Raw genomic sequence first — 14,391 nt, forward strand, 5'->3', positions numbered from 1 at the left:
AAACCAGACCTTTACATTGTCAACACACATATACTTTTTAATTGACTTCAGACAAAATACATTGCACAGCGAATGATTTAATTTGGGCTATATCAATAGGGATTGTTAGCATTGGCTGGGGAGCATCAATTTGTCCCTTGGCCACCACTGGAGAGCATCAAGTCTAATGAATGGAAATGTCCTCCCTTCTCTGTTGATTATGAATCGCAGTGCTTCAAAAGGCATGTCGACAGGGGCTCATAATTTAATAGGAAGAGACTATATGTTCAGGCAGGGCATTTTTTTTAAAATGCCTTTTCCCCTCTCTTTGTAATGTGTCCCTCTCCTAGCAACATCTGACTTCTGCTAAAAACCTGGAGCGCGATTCCAGAGAGAGCTTGTGTTTTTGATTTCATGCTGACCCAACTCAAGTCTGACGGAACAGTGTCTGGAAGCACCACATGAAACATCACATTAGGTCACTGGTTTTTACAGAGCCTCGGAGCTGCTGCAGGGGAGGAAATGTGGTCGTTCACTGGCAAAAACGGGCTGACTCACTGGAGAGGTAACGTCGTTTGGGCTCTGTGTTTATTTTTTGTTTTTGTTTTAATGTTTACCGCTCAGACACTCCTATCGCCATGCTTTCTGACTCAAGGAATTTCTCAAATTATTTCACCGGCCCTCGTAAAAAGTGACTATTCCCGACTTAATTAAACATTTCTACCAAGTCAAAAATGTGGCTCACATTAGTTGGTGTTCCCTACCCCCCCCCCCTTACCCCCTGGTTGGTAGTGTGGTGGCACAAGTTTAAAAATAGCACCAACAGAGTCGCCATACTTCAAGAAAACATTCTGTTTATTATACAGATACATGGTTTAAATAATCACGTGGCGAACAGATGAGACATGTCTACTATGATACAGCACACAATTGAGAGAGAAAAAATAAAGTAACAAATGAAGGGGAAAAAACAACAATAATCAAAAAAGGGGAAAAGTAGCGATTCTTAAAAGCTTTGGATACCTTAAGGTTTAAATGGTGCTTTTCTTGTGTTGTGGACCGCCATTTTGTGATGGGGAAAGGACCACACTAAGGACAAAGGGCAAGTTAAAGATTTTAGTAACATTTTTTTTTACAGTCCACAGGTTAGCCTCTAATATATGCCTAATTGTCCCCATGTGATTTATAAGACATGTGTTAATGACCAATTTTCTTGCTCTTTGCAAATAAGGCCTTTATTATTGATATCATCACTTGTGACAAAGACCTAGTAGGCCCTTAATTTTGCCTAATTTTTTTTTTAAATCATTAATACAACCAGTAATTACGCATGTACTTGTGGCTAACACGTGAACTCTAAAATAAAGTGTTACCAAGATTCCTATCATAACATCACACCGAGGGTCAACAAAGGTCGACCTACGATATTAATGCTGAGTGTGCCAAACAAGCATGTTAAAACAATAGTGTCATGAGAGGTTAAACAGAACTATGGTTATGACTATGGTGATGATGATGTTGGCATTCTCATTAACTGTTTGGAACATGGAATGATCAAGATGAGAGTCATCATTCAAAGAGTCACAACAATGGCTACCAGCTACTACTGTGTGTGCTCCCTGTACAACCAGGCACATGCACAGCAAGGAGCTGGACAGGACACTGCAAAGTTTTGTACAAATCATACAGACATATATTATTAATAATAAAGAACAATTTTACACATTCTGGCAATTTTTACATAAGACCGTTGAACACGTTTGTACTTTTTTCCAGAATTAAGTCACTTTGAGGAGATAACAATTACACCTGGGAGGCTGCAACTGTACTGCGAAGAAACAAAATGGAGTGTGATCACCACTGAGCCTCTGCTCCACGCACGCACCACCAGTACACACACATTCACACACACACACACACACAGGGAAAGGATGGGTGGGAAGGGATGGGAGGGCTTGGCTCAGGATACACTATATCTAAATACTTGTTAAAAAAAAAAAAAAAGAAGTAAAACATGGCACAAAACAACAGTTTTTGCGACATCAAAAGTTAAAATTATTGAATACAATATTGTACAAAAAAAAAAAAATCACAAATCAAGAACAACAACAACAGAAAAAGAACAATTGTGTACTTTAAAGGGAGACACATAAACGAGGGGGTGGTGGTAAGAAAGTACTTCAGTCAGTCAGTTCCAGGATACATTATCGTTTATGCTTCCCGCATGAAGGGAAAAGGTCCAGACCTCACGAGAGAAGGATACAAGAGAGAGAAAGGGGATAGAGGATAGAGGATATAGGGTCGAGTCTGGACCATCGAGTATGTGCTGAGAGAGGTGGAGGACGAGCCAGGAGTCAGGCCTGGAGGGTCCAAAGGCCAACCAAAGTGGTGTACTCCAGGGGCGACTAAAAAAAATAGAGAGAGAGAGACATTTAAATCGTTAATTTATTTCAAAAGGGACAGTGCATATTAACGCCCATAAAGAACATGTAAATGTACCAGATTCAGTCACTGACTAGTTTTCAGAGAGAGAGGAGGTGAGGGGTTGGAAGAGAACGAGAGGGCGAGAGAGAGAGAGAGAGAGAGAGAGAGAGAGAGAGAGAGAGAGAGAGAGAGAAACCTGTTACCATGTGTATGAATCAGTGTAGGAGTCAGCTAATAAAAGAAGGGAGGCTGGTATGATTTCAGCTCCTGCTGACTGGGTCACTGGGTGCATTCACACCAACAGCGAGTGGTGCGTATTTAACAATACTTGGTTCATATTCTGTGGCGTGTGAAAGCACTTTGAACATCCAAACTTCTACCAAAAATAGGTGGTGATCTCGGTCTACATGCAAATGCATAATGGGAAAATACTGAAAACATTAATCTGGCCAATTTTGGTTCGCTTACACTCTGCATGCCATAAAGTTACATCTTTTTTTATTGCTTGGGTCTGACCAAATAATCAAAATAAAGTAAAAAGGTGTGAGAGCGCCACGTGTGGATCCTTTGGGCAAGAAATGAAACCCCATACACTCCTGGGGTGCGTTTCTCGAAAGCGCAGTTGTTAGCCAGTGAGCAACTTCGGTAGTTGTCAATGGGAAATTGCATTGCAAGCAACAAAGTAGCTAACGTAGTTAGCAACTACATTTTTGAGGAACGCACCCCTGGTGTGCTGCTTGGTTGGTTGGTTGGAGTCGTCTCGCATGGCAGTCTTCTGTCATCAGAGTGAGAATGTGAAAGTGAATCGGGTGAAAGCGAGCCATTGCACTGTGAGGCACTTTGAGTACCACTGCTGAGTGGAAAAGTGCCATATAAACGTAGCCCATTTGGCATTCAAAAACGGGTATATCTCCCTTACGACAACAATGGGCCCCTGTATCTTATCCACCGGGTGCTGTTACAAGCTTAGTAACCCAAACCCCCGGCCTCGGTAGCCTTCTGAACTTTTACAGCTCTGTTCGCGTCTCACAGTCGCCCCGAAAAACTGTTAAGACATTGTCCGTCGTTAACTTTCATACGTGTAGCTGCCGCAAATGAAATCTGAAGGCTGCGTGTGTAAATCCCAACACGCGGACGTTCCAAGCGAAAGCCACTTCTAAGGGCGCAGGAAATATAAAAATAATGTCCCACTTCCTGATCCTGATCCAAACACATCCGCTCTACAAAAACGTGGAATAAGTATGTGTGACAGGCCCAACAGTGATCTCAGGAGAAATGGAGCTTTTTGCGTAAATGGAGTAGAATTTATTACACAGACTGACCTTAAGGCTGTGCAGCGACCATGAGAAAGGCTAATGTGATGACACGTGAGGCAGGTTTCTAAGCAATGACTCCAGGCAAAAACATGATGCGCTGCAAGCCGTCTGATCAAGGACAAAACCGTTGATCTCATCTCTTCATGTGTGGCCATGCATCAGTGTAAAAAAGCACGTTACATGGCAGGCCAATAACAATTTAAAAAAAAAAGCTCCTCAGTGCGCCATAACCTTACGGTAATAATACATACCTTTCATGTTTATTAGTCTTCTTTTGTTTTTATCTGGAACCAAGGCTTCTGTCCTCGTAGATAGTGATTTCCACCTGGTCGCATAGGAGTTAAGGGGGTAATATGATGATGACAATAATAATAATAATACATTTCATTTGTTCCTTAGCACCTATCAGGTCACCCAAGATTACCTTACAAACAGAAAACATAAATAAATAAAAACTTCTCCAGTCGTCACCAGATTACATGATCACTTTTCTATGTTTGGCCCTAACAGGTGATACTGGGGGGTTTCTTTTCAGACTTCAAGTTGGAGGTGCAGACAGGGCAGGCAGACATTTCTTTTGGTTTTCCACAGACATGCTCAGCAAGTGAAACAGGACCTGCTGGCATTCCACAAGAGGCAAACACGAGCCAACATCAGCAAGAGATTATCTTCTGGAGAGATAATCAATATGCTAACATGGTCTCATATCCAGGGTTCCCACTCTAATTGAGATATAAAATTCCATGATTTTCAATGACTTTCTAGACCCAAAAAAACAGAATTTCCATGACCACTTCCATAAAAAAGAAATGACATTTAAAAGTTCTTAAAAGTGTGAAAACTGAAGATTATCTTCACCCCTAGAGTAGATGCCCAGCCACCACCAGAATTCAGTGGGCTCATTGCATTATAGAATGTTGCACAATAAAGCGCAAAACCAAGCCGTCTCTGGCGAAGCATTTTAGTATTACCAGTAAGAAACAATGTTATACACCAAACAAAAAAGTTTTTGGTTTACACAACTGTTGAGAAAATTCCATGATATTCCATGACTGTGCATGCAAAATGGTAAAATTCCATGGCTTTCCATGACTGGAAAAACTTTAATGAAATTCCATGATATTCCAGAAATTCCATGACCCGTGGGAACCCTGCATATCCCTTTCATTTACCAGCAGGGTACAGAGAACACATTAGTTTGCCTTCAAGTCAGAAGCTCTCTTGATTGGCCACATTCCACAATTACTCTCACATGTAGTTTAGTGATCCTCACACCTTATCATTATGAACTTCACCGGCTTGTTCGGCTGCCTCCTTCAGCCGAGCTCGCCCCCCACGACGGGAGGCTCTGGATTTTCGTATCCCGCCATGGCCTTTTCATCGCCGCCCCCGCCGTGGGCTTCCATATTTCTCCACTAATGTGAACGCTCCATACCGTCATGATTTATGGACAAAAAAATTAACTTTCCATTGCCGTTGTGTTGTGTTGTGTTTTAGTCTCTGTATGTCTTTGAATGTCTGTTCATGTTTTTGTTTTATGTTACATGTTCTGTAAAGCATCTTTGGGTATTTAGAAAAGCGCTATACAAATTTGATGTATTATTATTATTACTATTATTATTATTATTATTATTATTATACAGTAAGATATACATTTTAACCTCGTTTTAACATCATTGCGACATCTCGACCAAATCCATCCTTGAAAGAGTTTCAGTACAAATGTGTCAAAGTGCGCCGCATGGCACATGTCCACTCCTGACAGGAGTACGCAAGAGGGAGCTGTATATGGCCAAGAGGAGTAGTACCAGTCATCATTAGGATTTCTTACAGCATTTTGGGTTGTTGCCTAATCGATTGCGTTTCTCTCAACAACAGAAACAGGACCCTACTGGCATTCCCCAGCAGGCATATACGCATACATGGGCCAACATTGAGGGATTATCTCCGGCAAGCATCATCAACTACGCTGACATGGTCTCTTCATCCCGCTCATTCATCAATGGCAGCAAAACACATTACTTTTGCCTCTAAAACTCAGTGGTAAGTGTCTTTGATGGTCTGCATTCCGCAATTGCTTGCACACGACACTGGAGTCCATTACAAAGGGCCTGCTCTCCTCTACACTATTTTGGCCGCTTGCAAACTCAATTTAGAGGCATTAGAGTTCTGGTGGTGGAAACTTCTGTGATTTTCAAAATGGGGAAGAAGATGAAGAAAAAAGAGGGGGGGAAAAAACAAGAAATCTTGATTAAGGGTGGACAATGTTTCTTTTCAGCGCAATTGAGAGGAATCTGTTTCTCCTTGTCTCTGACCATGTTAGTAAATTCCTCACACATGTCTGCGCAACAGCAATGTGGAAGGTTAAGAGTAACCGCCGAGCTCTGGTCATACCAGGGAGCCACTACTACTGTTGGCACAGCAAACATCTCTTTGGTTGCTAGCCTTTAGTGGGGTGCGGTGAAAAGAATATGTGGTAAACTAATCAATGAAAGAAAAACGATGAGTTAACTGTAGGGATGCAAACGATTAATCAACTTTAATCGATCAATGCGTCAATCGATTAAAAAACATTAATCGCAATTAATCGACAATTCAACTGACAAGAGACCCAGGTGAAATGGGCATGTGAAGAGTGTGTGTGAAGATGGATGTGAATAGTGGGAATATTTCAATCACCTTTGGATTAAATAATTAAAATAGAATTACTTGAAATGTGGTATATTATCTAAATTTTTAACACTTTTTTTTAGATTTAGTAGGTTTTTTTCGAGAAACATTGAGATTTGCAGGGGGGAAAACGCCGCTTATCAATTAATCGTAAGTCGATCGATAAGGCCATCAACTAATGATTAATGAATTAATCGATAATTTGCATCCCTAGTTAACTGCATATTCTTAGCGTTAAGACTATGAACAGTTGAGTTAACAGCCTTGCGATCTTAACGCTGGGGCTACACTGCATGGATTACGCTATGTTATGTCAAGTGCCATCGAAACACATGGAAAAGAAAAGGCTATTTCTTAGGCTGTTCGCTGTTCCTGGTGTAACTAGATTAATTTCTTATAATGGAAGATAATTGATAATGTAGATAAGTCTTTGACGCATCCAGTGTGACCCTAGTGTAAAAGTCTTGTGATTCCATGCGATTGTGGTAATCATGTGGATTTATCCTGAACTATACCGCTGCTCCCCATGGTGAACGAACAAGTGCATGAATCTCAGATCAACAAATAATAATAATAAAAATAATTTGAATGTTATGCAGCTTCCCATGAAATATGACATATTTTGTAAAGGAATCTTAGAAATTACATTTTCAATACAATTAAGCTATAATCAAGGGACCTAGAGAGGGTGGGGTCAGTTTTAAAGGTGCTTCCTTCAATATAGGCCTAAAGTGCAGGGATAAATCCTGGTTTATGTTCATAGTACGGCCCTCGGAGGACTTTTATGGCCCTTGGAGGAATTTTAAGTGGCCCCTCGAATGAAAAAGGTTCCTCAGCCCTGCTCTAGGGGGTGGATAGCCAATGGGGATCGCATTAATGTTTTGTGTCATCGTTTAACCCTACCGCAAAGTCAACATGGAAGCACAAAGAGCTGAGATGAAAGTTTGGAAGATCGCTCCTCACCGTTTTGTCAATATTGCTCGCGTCTACGTACCTTGTCTCAGGTGTTCTTCCGCGTGCAAAATTGACATAAAATTCTCATGGCAATGCCGTGTGCAAAACGTGCCCGTGCACGCATATCCTGCAGCAAGCATGTCCCGGGCCTAAGACACACTGCTAATTTTGTTGAGGGAATATTTAGGCCTAACACCACACCAACAACTAACGCCAATGCACGCCTTCAAAATCACTTGTTTACACACTTGTGGCAAAACATTTTGTTTGAATGTTGCTTTCGTTCAACTCAATCAACGTCAATGACTCCCTACTATTGTCAGCTTGCAACAAGACGCACCAACATAAGACCACAACATAGAACCACGAGGCTGAATAGAAAACCACTGTCTGCTCGCAACAAGGTACAGCAACATAAGAAGACCACAACTTATAAGAAAGACCATAACTTAAACCCACAGGTCTACATCAAGACCACTTTTTAATCATATTATGTTGAAAAGGCTTTCTGGGGCTAACGAGCCCCGTCTCAAAAGGATACAACCCGGAGTCCTCTTTCGATGGGGTCTGTCAGGAGCAGTCCCAGTGGTGCATAGACCTTCTCATTTTGTTCCTGGATGTACTTGGCTATCTTCTTCAGCACCTGAGGAAAAATGACGAAAAACACACCAAATGAAGGAAGAAGAGTTATCTCAGGGGCACTTGAACATTTAACCACGATTATGTACTTTATTCAGATCAGCGACTGTAATTATATTGAGGCCTAGCATAAATCAACAAAAGAATGGCTTCACCAGAATAAGATTGAGGTTTTGGAAAGGCCCAGATAGAGTTCAGTTCTGAAACCCATCAAACATCTGAGAGGTGATCTCAACAGGACAGCGCACAGGAGATGCCCTCACCATCTGTCAGATTTGGAAGGCTGGCAGCATGTTTTTGCGTATGTATCTCATAGGGTTGTCCTCAAATAATCGATTAATCGTTATAAACTGTAATTATATTGAGGGCTAGCCTGGTCGTACCATACCCCCGTACTAATGCTCGTACGGAGCATCTGGAAAAGTTTGACATGTGCAACTGATTTTACCCCATCACTAACGTTTGGTTGTGACGTGTATTATTCTATTCATATGTAATGAATGGCATTCACCCCCTCCCCTGTTCCCCGATTTGTCATATTTGACTAGTAACATGAATAACCTTGTTCAGAAGAACTGACCAAGGCATAACGTGGAGGGAACTATGAATTGAGAGGAAGCTCACAAATCTGCACCGACCTAATGTATAGACCAGCGTGCATTTCTCAAAACCATAGTTGCCAACTATGCTAAGCTCCTTTGTTTTTTGCAATACAATTTCCCATTGGCAACTAACCAAGTTGCCAATAATGTAATGAAATGTAATGTGAAATAATAATGTAATGTAAAAATTGCGAACTATGCTTTCGAGAAACAAAACCCAGGTCTTAAATCTCCAGTGAGTACTATTGGTGCTTTCATGTGGTCTTCCGAAGTAGATATTATCTAGTTGCGAAGTGGTATTTTCAAGTTCATGTGTTTTTTTGATGTTGTTTACAAATTAAAGATGGCGGACCAGAGTGAGACTCGGGCCAGTTTTTTAAATAAAACGATTACAGACTGTTGTTCATCAGCTACAGTAAGCAAATGTATTAGGAAGTCAAAAGGTAAAAATGCAGAATATTTTCTGACTCTGTCATCTACCATGACTGTCTAAACATACTGAATGCCGGGTTTTGAGTATTGGGAGGGAAAGTAATCTCATCGCCCCCTGCTGGCAACGTTCCAAGCCCCTGCAACAAATTAATGGGTTTTTTCTCTGAAAAATTACATCTCGGCCCTGACGACGAAGTAGAAGTAGTGGCAGTCATATTATAGGCATGTTGGCCCGTTTTATCGAATCAGGTGGTAAAATGTTCGGTTTTTCACTGATCTGAACTGATTTTAATATTCTTTAAAAAGCTAATACAGAACTACACTGACTGGCAGGTGTGACGTGTTTACTCCATGTAATTAGCATAGCCAAATTAGCATAGCCAAACATGAGCCAGAGAGGTGGTTACTCGTCACCACAGAAGCCATCATATCTACTAGAGAAGTTAAAACCAAACCAAAATGATCGCGTGTATATATGTTTAATAAGAAGACAATGTGCAACTCACAGGATTACAAGAATGTGAAGATATGCGAAGAACTTGCGTTCATTCGCGTTCATTTGTTTCTCTGTGTTGTCAACGAGGCGCGAAGCACAGCATGCTGGGAGCTGTAGTCCGTTTCCGACCAGATTGGCACAATTTCTATTTTTCTTAAAAGGGCAAAAAATGACTTAAGATTTTCACAGGTAGTAGTTCATCCTATTGTGTACGCTGAAAAATGTGTCTGGTGTTATAGTTCCTAGTCATATCTTTGTGGGATTTTTTTTAAAACTCGTCTATGGGAGTTTCAATAGGGTCGCCCTGGTGTTTGGAACGTAACCGCTAGGATCGCTGTTTTCCACTTTCCCTCCCAATTTCAACTTAGCGGTTGCCATGGTGAGAGTAGAGCCAGCTGTTGTGTACGTCATCATCTCGTAAACTCGTTTATCAAAATTTTCTACGAGTTGTCCAGTGGTAAATACCAAAACGTTTTTACACGTGACGTTCATGTGTGCTTCAAATGTCGGTATTTGGTATTTACGATAATTACGAGACCACATGAACGCACAATAAGTCTAGTACATGTGAAGATTTGACAAATCAAGGTATTCAAATCCATGGCAAGAGCAGGCTAATTGAGCGCAGGACACTGGAGCATGACACGGGAGTGGATTTTCACTCCCGTCCCATCCCGGTTCCAGAAAAAAAAATCCCATCCCGTCCCATCCCAGACTGAAGTAAAAGAAACAAATCCCATCCCGTCCACTCCTGAAAAGAATGTATCCCAATCCTGCCCACTCCCACTCAAAATCAACCCCACTCCCGTTTCGTCAAAAAACTAGGCTTTTTTGTTTGTTTTTTAAAGAAAAAATAAGCGGCATTCCCACTGCCGTTCATTTTTATTCCCACTCCTGCCCGCTCCCATTCAACTTTATTCCCGCTCCTGCCCGCTCCCATTCATCTTTAAAATTCTGACTCCCATCCCGCGGGAATCCCGCAGGACCCGCGGGACCCACAGGAATTCCTGAAAAATGTCATCCTCTACAGGACACGTCTCCTCACCTTCTCATAATGGGTCTCCATGCAAAGGAAAATGGTGTAAGCCGTGAGGCAGGCCAGACAGCCCTCCAGGTAGGACTTGCCGCCTAGCTTCTCTGCCTCCGCATACAGATTGTTCAGTGTCTGGATGGTCTCTTCAAACTGCTGCTTATCAACCTGAGAGAGGAGAGGGGCAGTAGCACATGAGCATCCAACCTGTAGGTGGCATTTATTCACATCCGTAAGGATGGCAAGGGCGAGATTGCCTTGCAAATTCCTATTTCTGTTTCTGAACCATTTATATTTCCATTTAAACTAAACTGGCGTCAATGGCAAACCTAAGCAGCTAAATGGATCAGTGAAAGGCACTGCACTAGGATATCTCAGAAAATCAAGACAAAAATCTTGAATGCTTGAGTAGCAACACTGAAAACTATTTAAAGAAAACTGACAGACGAAGTGAAGTTCACATGCCTTCTATATTCCACGTGTTGGCTAAATACATACCCTGGCCTCGAGCTCAGATGGAAACTTTGTCTGGAACTTGCAAATGGTGCCCGAGGTGTAGTCTCTTTGGACGAACACCTTGGAGGCGATAGCCGCTTGATGTCGCAAATCCTGTAAACTGTGCGTCTGGAAAAGTAAGGGACATGGAATCTCATAATCAGTGCATGACAATCAATCAGTATATTGTTTTGATATTGTGCGCACACACCACTTTACAGATCCTATCCTATGCGTCTAACATCGACAACGACAAATAATCCAGAGAGGAAGTTATGATCGAAGTCAGCCAAAAGCAGACATCTTAAAGGGACACTGTGCAGGAAATGGTGAAAGAAGGTACTGCAACTATGCTGCTCATTGAAACTGGGCTGCCTATCGCCAAATTTGATATTTACATGAAAGTTAACTAAGTAATAAACAAATATTTTCTAGTATGGTCCAAGTACAGTAATTTTTGCAGCTAAAAATGGCTATTTATGGACATTCAAAATGGCGGACCATGGAGAAGATCCCCCTTTTCATGTATGAAAAGTGCATTTTTTCCAGTCATAATGAATACTTAGAACTTGATGATGGTGGCAAGTATTCATGAAAAAGGTAACATTAATGAATGGGCAGCATGAATTCATGAAATAAACAACTAAAAATCTCACACAATGTCCCTTTAACAGTGATTTACACCGCACGACAGTCACTGTCATTATTGTTGTGAAATATCAGCTCGAAAACGTTGCAATCACAGTCACACAGTAGCAACTAAGCTTGAATTCCAAACAATCTGGAACAATCAAGGAAGATTATGTTATTTATTCTATTGCCAAGGCGCGTCCGGTGTGTTTACATTCTTAGGGAGGGTTGATTGTTCATGATCATCCGCGACTGGGTGTTCACAAACAGTGTGCATTAGCTAGCCAAATATAGCTACCCCGATTTTTAATGGTCAAAGTCATATTGTTATACACTGGCAACACGCAAAACAACACTATATTGAACGAGGGTTGACATACAACAATGACTACTCCAACCCGACGGCGAACAATGTCACCATCCAAAAAAACATAAATGAGAACAGGCCTGCGAGAACAGCGAAAACTAGCCAGTTAGCGTAATCGGCTAGTATTATTGACATACGACAGCCTGGTTAGCTTTGCTTTCAGAGGGGACCTTCGATCCAAAAACTGACAACAAATGGTCGGGACAGAAGTCTTCAGCGTGATTAAAAGTGGTTTATAGTTCTTTTAAAAGTGCGCAGCCACGAGAAGCTGGTATATATTAACAATTTTCAAGCTTTACCTCCGCCATGGTAGACGTCTTCCTCCTCCTCCTCTTTGCCGTAGGACTACATGTAAAACCTCCGGGTAGAAACAACACCTCTCTCAATAGTACTTCCCTCAACGACAATAGGACCTACTGAAGGATGTAATTTACATGACATCACTCAGCAACGTATAAATAATGTGTAACTCAAAAGAAATTGTAATATATGTATATTATTATTCGTTGCCATCTTTTAAGCTTTACACATAGCCTACATTTTCTACCATTATAGGCCTACATTATACCTAAGAAAAACTGATGTTTGACACACAGTAGGCCTACTTTTCATAGCCTACTATGCTGACCAGTTGGACTCACTTGGACTCATTGGTCTTCTGTAGGCTACTGATTCTACCTGTATCAGTCAGTAGGCCTATGCTGCTGCCCACCAACCAAATTAACTCAGGTGTATGCCATTTTTTGTTTGTTGTAGGCCTATCTGTCCTTATGTGCGTTCATAACGTCCGCGTCCGTCTGCCTGTATGTATGTAGGCCTATGCTATAGGCCTATGTATGTCTGCACAATAAGAGGTTTTTTTTTTAACCCTAACCAGTGTTCTCCCCCATCCTCCTCCATGACTGACCCTGGTCCCTGAGCATGGTACTGTCCCGCCGCACTGCTCCCCAGGGGCTCCACTGAGGGCTGCCCCCTTGCACGGGTGAGGCATAAATGCAGTGTCGTTGTGTGCAGTGTTCACTTGTGTGCTGTGGCGTGCTGTGTCACAATGACAATGGGAGTTGGAGTTTCCCAATGGGCTTTCACTTTCACAATAGGCTGTAAATGCTTTCTAATCTATTATGCAGACCATATATTTGTGGTTGTTTATTTGACCCCTGACCTATTGACTACAATCCATTATAGGCTTTAGCAGGTTACAGCCAGTTTACCAATTACATTTTCTGTGGATTAAAAAAAAGATTCCAAATTAAATTAAACTCACATTTCAGTCGTCTGCTTATCAATAACAATTCCTTCGCAAAACATTTTTTTCCCCCAACGTCACAATCTAAGCTATTTCATGAAAGTAGGCAAATCCAGATCAAAAAGTGAATGATCAAAACATTCCATGTAAAATATAACAGGGTGTTTCATAGCTGCAAGCCTGTCTTTACTTCAGAATTAATACCGTAGGCAACAAGTTTTTGGGCTATGGATGCTCTCGTCACTGAGCCAAGACCAGAGCCAGAGCCCCCCCAAAAAGGAAAGAAAATGCCTTCATATGTCTCCAAAAGAGATCACATTGCACACCAAATTAAAATGACCTGTCCTATTGAGCAATGACCACTCTTATGGTCAATAAATCGTCTTCTGATTTTTTTTTATCACGACGACTTCTCTCAAATTACCACACATGCACACGTTTGTATACACAAGTTATCCACATTTTTCCATCTCAGCACAATCAGTAACAGCTTGGGCAGCCATGATTTATAACTATGCACAGTGAAACCTCCTATGAGATCCAGGGTCCAGTCATCCAAAATGGATGGAGTCATAGCTATACATGCAGGCAAATTCATCAGTTCAGCCTGGCTGGGTTAGACAATGTTCGGACTGTGCACGGAAACGATCAGACTATGATCACTCATACATCCAGATAGTCTGGGGTTAGGCTGCTACGCTCAGCAAACTAGAAATGGGAGAAGAAGGAAACAAATCAACAATTAAAAATCTGTTGGCCCTACACCAAAGTGCATGGCTGAAGTATTGTTTTTAATTTAATTTTTGATTTAATTACTTTTTGAGCCCTTTTCTCAGACTAATGGTGCACTGTGCCTCTGCCTGCCTCTGCCCCTGCCCCTGCCCCTGCCCCTGCCTCTGCCTCCTCTCGCTCCATTCACTCACATGTGGTCCTAATGAGACAGGCCAAATGGTGCTCATTAGTAGTCCCCAAGGTTTCAGTTCATCCCGACCAACTCATGGAGCTCAAAATGTGGCCCATGAATGCATGCACAGACCTCCAGAAGGAATGAAAAAATACAAGAATTTATCCCACTGCACGAATCCTTTCTAATTGTGTCTGGTCAACAGCC

The 14,391-nt window shown here is 41.6% G+C and overlaps 1 protein-coding gene across 1 annotated transcript; it reads right to left on the bottom strand.

The window, feature by feature from the left end:
* Nucleotides 1-816: 816 nt before the first annotated feature.
* On the bottom strand, nucleotides 817-12,425 carry golga7 (golgin A7). Its single transcript, XM_063210703.1, has 6 exons — nucleotides 12,334-12,425; nucleotides 11,041-11,166; nucleotides 10,558-10,710; nucleotides 7,885-7,986; nucleotides 3,971-4,044; nucleotides 817-2,384 (listed from the first exon to the last, which is right to left on the bottom strand). The coding sequence occupies exons 1-5, from the start codon at nucleotides 12,340-12,342 to the stop codon at nucleotides 4,000-4,002; spliced, it is 435 nt and encodes a 144-aa protein (XP_063066773.1). The 5' UTR covers nucleotides 12,343-12,425; the 3' UTR covers nucleotides 817-2,384; nucleotides 3,971-3,999.
* Nucleotides 12,426-14,391: the final 1,966 nt, after the last annotated feature.

This window comes from Engraulis encrasicolus, chromosome 11 (genome assembly GCF_034702125.1).
Source record: "Engraulis encrasicolus isolate BLACKSEA-1 chromosome 11, IST_EnEncr_1.0, whole genome shotgun sequence".
NCBI classification, from domain to species: domain Eukaryota; kingdom Metazoa; phylum Chordata; class Actinopteri; order Clupeiformes; family Engraulidae; genus Engraulis; species Engraulis encrasicolus.

Excerpts from the sequence above, each read along its gene's own strand:
- golga7 (XM_063210703.1), bottom strand. Across the intron at positions 7,987-10,557 it reads TGGAGACCCATTATGAGAAG|GTGCTGAAGAAGATAGCCAA; the intron begins GTGAGGAGACGT and ends ATTTTTCCTCAG. Across the intron at positions 4,045-7,884 it reads TCGAAAGAGGACTCCGGGTT|GTGGAAATCACTATCTACGA; the intron begins GTATCCTTTTGA and ends CTATGCGACCAG.